Raw genomic sequence first — 6,197 nt, forward strand, 5'->3', positions numbered from 1 at the left:
CACCACTTTTCACCACCGCTTCCCATCTTAGTTCCCTCCCATAACCATAGCAAGACATATTCCCTATTAAACACCAGGAATTTCATCAGTTAGGGTGTCTTTTGCAATTTGTTTCACCTAATCAAATGATGACTAGGACAAGTAGCTGGGCTGCAGGAATACGTGGGATGCAAGCAGAGCCTTCCCTGTCCATCTCTCATCTGTGCTTCACTCTGTGGGTCAGCAGATTTTTTTTTTTTTTTAATCCCACAGACTGGCTCTGTCCACGTGGAACAGGATCTGGTGGTTGACTACTCCAGACATGTGTTTACCATGTGGCCACCAGAGAGGGACAGCAATTACCTGCAAATGTCCCAAGGACAGTTCTAATTGGTACAGCTCAGATCAACGGCTTAACCCTGGATGGTTAGCTGTTGTCAATAAACCTCTATATTTTCCTCATTGTCTACGAAGAACATGAGTCACCAGTGTAATCAGTGCCATTTGAATTTAAAGCCAATAAAATTGGACGTGACCTGAGATAGGCCAGCTGGCCACCCAGATGGCTCCCCATGGCAATGGCTCAATTGGTTTACCAGAATGTGGGCCCAGCCTTCAGTCTCGCAAGGCCAGAAGGTGAATATCAGGACACAAAGAATGGATCTGAATCCAGGTAGTTTCACAATTAACCAAGCTCTTACAGCTTTGTGCATAAAAATCATTCTGGGGGCTGGAATTACAATAAAAACTTAAAATCATTCATGGGAGAGGTATTTCCACCCAGTGCAGAGATTCCTGTATGTGTTAAACAGCACCCTTCCTTCCTATAGTAAACTCCTTTTTTTTTTTTTTTTAAGATTTTATTTATTTGACACAGAGAGAGAGAAGAGAGAGAGAGCATGCACAAGCAGGGGGAGCAGCAGGCAGAGGGAAAGCGAGAAGCAGAGAGCCCAACATGGGACTCAATCCCAGGACTCTGGAATCATGGCTTGAACCGAAGGCAGACGCCCAACCAACTGAACCACCCAGGCGCCCCCTACAATAAACTCCAAATGAGAGGCCCAACCCAGATGTTACCTAAAGATCACAGAGTCATAAGAGGAACAACTAAGATCATCTAATTGAACTTAATGGCTGGCACCTAATGGCTGAAGAGGTTCAGAACAAGTGTCTCCAAAATTTGCCACTTTGGCCTGAGGATTATTCCGAACTAAAGGTAATCAAGACCCAGAAGATTCAGGAAAAGCTCTTTACCTCCGCCTGAGCTGCCTAAGTTTACACGGGAAAGGGAACCTGTAACAGGAGGAGAACTACCACCAGAAGACACCTTTTTTTTAAGACTTCAGCTTTTTATTGACATGTTACAAAAAAGGCTTAGTCAAAAAGACCAAAGCCTGTGTCATCATCGGGCTCCTTCGATGCTTCTTTCCTTACTTCCACTTTCTTCTCCTCAGCTGGGACAGCCGTGGTGGAGGGGGCAGGTCCACTAGCCCCCACGCTGCCGCTGAGGCTCCCAATGTTGACATTGGCCAGGACCATTGCATACACGCCTGCCCGGAAAGCTTCAATGCTTACACCAGCTACTTTACTGAGGGCATTGATCTTATCCTCTGTGACTGTCACCTCATCGTCTGGCAGATTAGGGGTTGAGAAGATGCAGGTGAGCTCCAGGGGGAGGCCAGACTGCAGGCAACTGTTGAATGGGTGCGGCCAGGCACGGTGCTGGTCGCTGATGAAGGAGGACCTCACTCCAATGTAGCCTCACCTTCCTCTGAAGGACTGAGCACCTTAGCGGCAGCTGAAGAAAGGGCTAGAACATCCCTTCTTCCCTAAGAAACTTACCTGCAGAGCAGGGCAAGCTTTGTTCTCCAAATATCTCTCACCTTCCCATGAATAGCCTTCCTTCCCTTCATATCCCCAGACAACTACCCCTTTCCTTAGCTAGGGTGTTCTATAAGCCTGTTACCTGGCTGCCCTTCGGGTCTTATATGTTCATTGGGCCCCTGAATGTACGGAATTACACTTGTTTTTCTCCTTTAAATCTGTCTCATATCCATTTAGTTGTTTAACCAGCCAAATCACCCAGTGGGGAAGAAGGGAATATTCTTCTGTTCCTACACAGCAAACATATCCTCTCCATAGAGACAGTGCCAATGCTAGACACTTTGGATCCCTCCCTTTCATAGATGCCTGTCAGTCATCTCCTCTCTGAAAATATTCTACTCCGGGGTCAAATATTCTCATTACTTAAGTATGCAATTTCTTATTATAATCACTATTTTCTCCTCCTCAGAATTTCTACCTAGAATTTCTACCTAGATTCCACCTAGACCTGGATTGGATTTAGGTTATTCAGATAATATCACATAATTTCTAAGGATCTTCCTTTCATTTCTACTTTTCCTAATTTCCTTCCTGGAGGTGTGACATTTAGTTTTCAGGACACCATCTACCATCTAGAATATTCAAGAAACACATATGCGCGCTAAAGCTATTTTTAAAATAAAGACAATCAGGCACCTGGGAAGCTCAGTTGGTTAAGCATCTGCCTTCAGCTCAGGTCAAGATCCCAGGGTCCTGGGACTGAGTCCTGCGTTGGAGTCCCCGAATTCCTCAGCAGGTAATCTGCTTCTCCCTCTGCCCTTCCCCCCTGCTTGTGCGCACGCGCTCTCTCTCTCTCTTTTTTTTAAAAGATTTTATTTATTTATTTGACAGAGAGAGAAACAGCCAGTGAGAGAGGGAACACAAGCAGGGAGAGTGGGAGAGGAAGAAGCAGGCTCCCAGTGGAGCAGGGAGCCCGATGCGGGGCCGATCCCAGGACCCTGGGATCACGCCCTGGGCCAAGGGCAGACGCTTAACGACGGAGCCACCCAGGCGCCCCTCCCTTGCAAAAATAAATAAATAAAATCGTTTAAAAATAAGTAAATAAAAGAAAGACAATCGTCATGAAGACTAACTCTTATAAATGCAAGCTCCTTTCCATCTTAAGAACATGTAGAAAATCTTTTATTCAAGCCATCTGCTATAATGTCACCCCAACTGTCCAAATAGCCAGCCATTCAGTAACATAAATAGACACTGGGTCCTTAACTTCATAATAAATCTTACTTTTGTTAATCTGATTGCTATCATTACCACAGTTTAAATCTTAAAAGCAAAGAAATATGAAAAAAGTGATGTTACCTACATTAAAGGAGTATCTTCTTACGGAAAAAAAAGTGTTCACAGTAAAAAGCATGAAACAAAAACATGACAAAAAGGCACTCATTTAAGAGGAAGATAAATGGCCATCAGGGTTCCCCAAACACAGATGAAAAAATTCATATTTTAGAATTCTATCTTGGTGTACCCACAACCTCCCTTCCCCAAGGCCAAGAACAATTTCTTCACAAACTAGCAGCAAATCTGCATGTGTCTTGATGGACAGTTTAATGTTAACTGATGGGCAACATCACAGAATATTTCCAACAGAGATGAAATAAATATCCCATAATAAGTGAACATCTATTATACACATAGTATGTACCCAGCACCATACTAAAGACCTGATTTTCTACCTTGATTATATTCTCATTTCTGGCAGACTCTGACCGTTTTCCTTTATAGCCTGATCTTTCCTCAACGTGCAGAGCTTCCCCATTTCTCTCTCCATCCAAACTCCACCCATTCTTTTTTTTAAGACTTAATTAATTAATTTATTTATTTTATTTATTTATTTTAGCGGGGGAGGGGCAGAGGGAGGAGAGAACCTAAGGTGCTGGGCTTGATCTCAGGGTCCTGAGATCATGACCTGAGCCAAAATAAAGAGTCAGACACCTATGAGCACCTGGGTGGCTCAGTCGGTTAAGCATCTGCCTTTGGCTCAGGTCATGATCCCAGGGTCCTGGGGTGGAGCCCCAAGTCAGGTTCCCTGCTCAGTGGGGGAGCCTGCTTCTCCCCCTGCTTGTGCACTCTCTCTCTAATGAATAAATAAAATTTAAAAAAAAATTGTGGGGCCCCTCAACTGAGCCACAGAGGAGCCCCACAAACTCCACCCATTCTCAATGATTCACTTCATCTGGGCTGCAGATTACAAACCAGTCATTTATATGACTTGGCTACCCTGTGAACTAGGCATTATCTCCTCTGTTCAGAGAAGTAACTTGTTACCTAGAGAACGGCAGTTCTCGAATGCAGGATTCCAGCCAGAAGTCCCACAACCACACCTTTGCTGCCTCCTTCCAGCCCAGGGGTTGGCAAACTTTTTCTACAAAGGGCCATATGGTAACTCGTCTCCTTTGCCAAGCACAGACTCCATCTCAACTCCAGCCTTGAAGCCAAAGCAGCCAGACAACGGAAACAAAGCAAACCCAATGGGTGTGGCTACATTCCAGTGAATATTTATAAAGACAGGTAAACTGCATTAGGCCTGTGGGGTATGGTTTGCCTAGTCCGACGTTTCTTAGATTGTGATCCATCAGTATTTGTTGAAAACACAGTCTCAGGCCCTGTCCCACACCTACCAAATTAGACTCTGGGCACGGGGCACTGTGCGTTGACCAGTCTTCCAGATGATTTATGACACATGCTAAAGTTTGAGAACCACTGCTAATCTTCCTGATTATCCACACAGGGCTCTCCTGTTGAATGAAGTATGAATAACTAAGGTGACAGATAATGTCCCACTTCACCAGAAAGTGTCCCTTACCACCCTTCCACTCCATACCCCCTCCTGATTTCTCTCCCCCTCTGGAATTCCTGCTCCAATATCCCAGGGCTTATGTAGCCCAATCCTGGTCCTCTGCAGCCATTCCTACTGTACTGCTGTCCCAGCCCCATCATCCATTTTCCTACCAGCTAGGTCTCAGCTGCCTTGAATTCTGCAGCTCTTCCGGGTAACATATACTCACACAGCCCCCATTTCCAAAGCACCCCCACTCTTGAGCACTCCCAGACTGGCAAGGAATGAGGTGGCTTCCAGTGTCTACCAAATGTTGCCCTGGAACCACCCCTCCCCCTCTCTACCTTACCATCCCCCTGCGCCACCTCACCTCCAAGTCCTGAGCCCAGAGCAAGTGGCAATTCTTTTAAGTCCCTTCAAGAGAAAAAGCAATCCCCCTTCTCACATTCACATTCGATAACGCTCTGCCCAACTGCTATCTCCACCTGTACGGGTGATTTTATACTGCAACAGAACTAGACGGATAGCTGGGAGCATAGAGTTTGCTGCGGAAAGGCAAGTAGTACTTGTCCTCTCCCACACAACCTTACAAAAACTGTTACAAGAACTTAGTGGGCACTTGAATCCCACCTAAAAATGTGTTCTATTGTCATTGAAAACATGAACTTTCAAGGTTTCAACTGGGCTCTGTGTTGATGGAGGCTCATTTAGGAAATGATATTGGTCAGTCTTTTGATTATACAAGGCAAGGCCTAGGGCCTGGTTTGGAGTGCAGAAGCCCTGGGGAGGTGAGGGAAGGGAACTGATCCTGCCCAATAAGCCGATGGGCTTCCTTGGGGGTTAGGAGGTAGTCATAAACCAATGGCTGACCTTCACTGGATTATCCCTCAGAGACAGGGTTTACAGGATGGGGTAGGGGTGAGGGATTAGGCAGACTGGTCTATATAAGGGGGAGATCACAGGGCCCAGACACTTGGCAAGAGCGTCCAAGGATACAAATGGCTACCAGTAAGTCGCTGTCCATAATAAATAACTTCTATATTTAGCAACATACTGTATCATTCCCCTCATTCCGGAAGTATTCATAAAGTTTGTTAACCGTCACCTCAGCATCAGACCTAGCAAACAAAATGAGACCTCAATCACGTTCATTGACAAAAGCATTTGATCCTTGTTGGAATGTTCGGAATTCAGACAGACAGCATTTTTGTTTGTTTGTTTTAAAGACCACACACCCTCACTATTGTCAAAAATTATATTACTGTTTCTAGAGAAACAGTCACAGGAGAGATCAAAGCAAAGAGGTCATTGGTAAGAAAGGATGATGCTTAAAATAGATTTTCTTTTTTCTTTTCATTTTATTTTTTTTAAGATTTAAATATATGCCATTTCCCCTCCAGGTATTCACAATACTCCTCTCTAGGACCTGTCTTCAAGAGTAAAGAAAAGTACCTTTGAACAGCCAAAGCAGTACAGATCAGTGACCCTCATTCTTTTCAATGTAACTAGCTTTTAAGGCTGTAAAATTGTTCAAGTTACACTGTATCTAGTATGTGTA

General features: G+C 44.7%; 1 protein-coding gene across 1 annotated transcript; it reads right to left on the reverse strand.

The window, feature by feature from the left end:
- Positions 1 to 1,353: 1,353 nt before the first annotated feature.
- On the reverse strand, positions 1,354 to 1,892 carry LOC100480081 (60S acidic ribosomal protein P1-like). The gene is made up of 2 exons (XM_034670968.1): positions 1,822 to 1,892; positions 1,354 to 1,672 (listed from the first exon to the last, which is right to left on the reverse strand). Exons 1-2 carry the CDS (start codon positions 1,890 to 1,892, stop codon positions 1,354 to 1,356), a joined length of 390 nt encoding a protein of 129 aa, XP_034526859.1.
- Between the last annotated feature and the right edge of the window lie 4,305 nt (positions 1,893 to 6,197).

Source organism: Ailuropoda melanoleuca, chromosome 11, assembly GCF_002007445.2.
Source record: "Ailuropoda melanoleuca isolate Jingjing chromosome 11, ASM200744v2, whole genome shotgun sequence".
In the NCBI taxonomy this organism is placed as follows: Eukaryota; Metazoa; Chordata; class Mammalia; order Carnivora; family Ursidae; genus Ailuropoda; species Ailuropoda melanoleuca.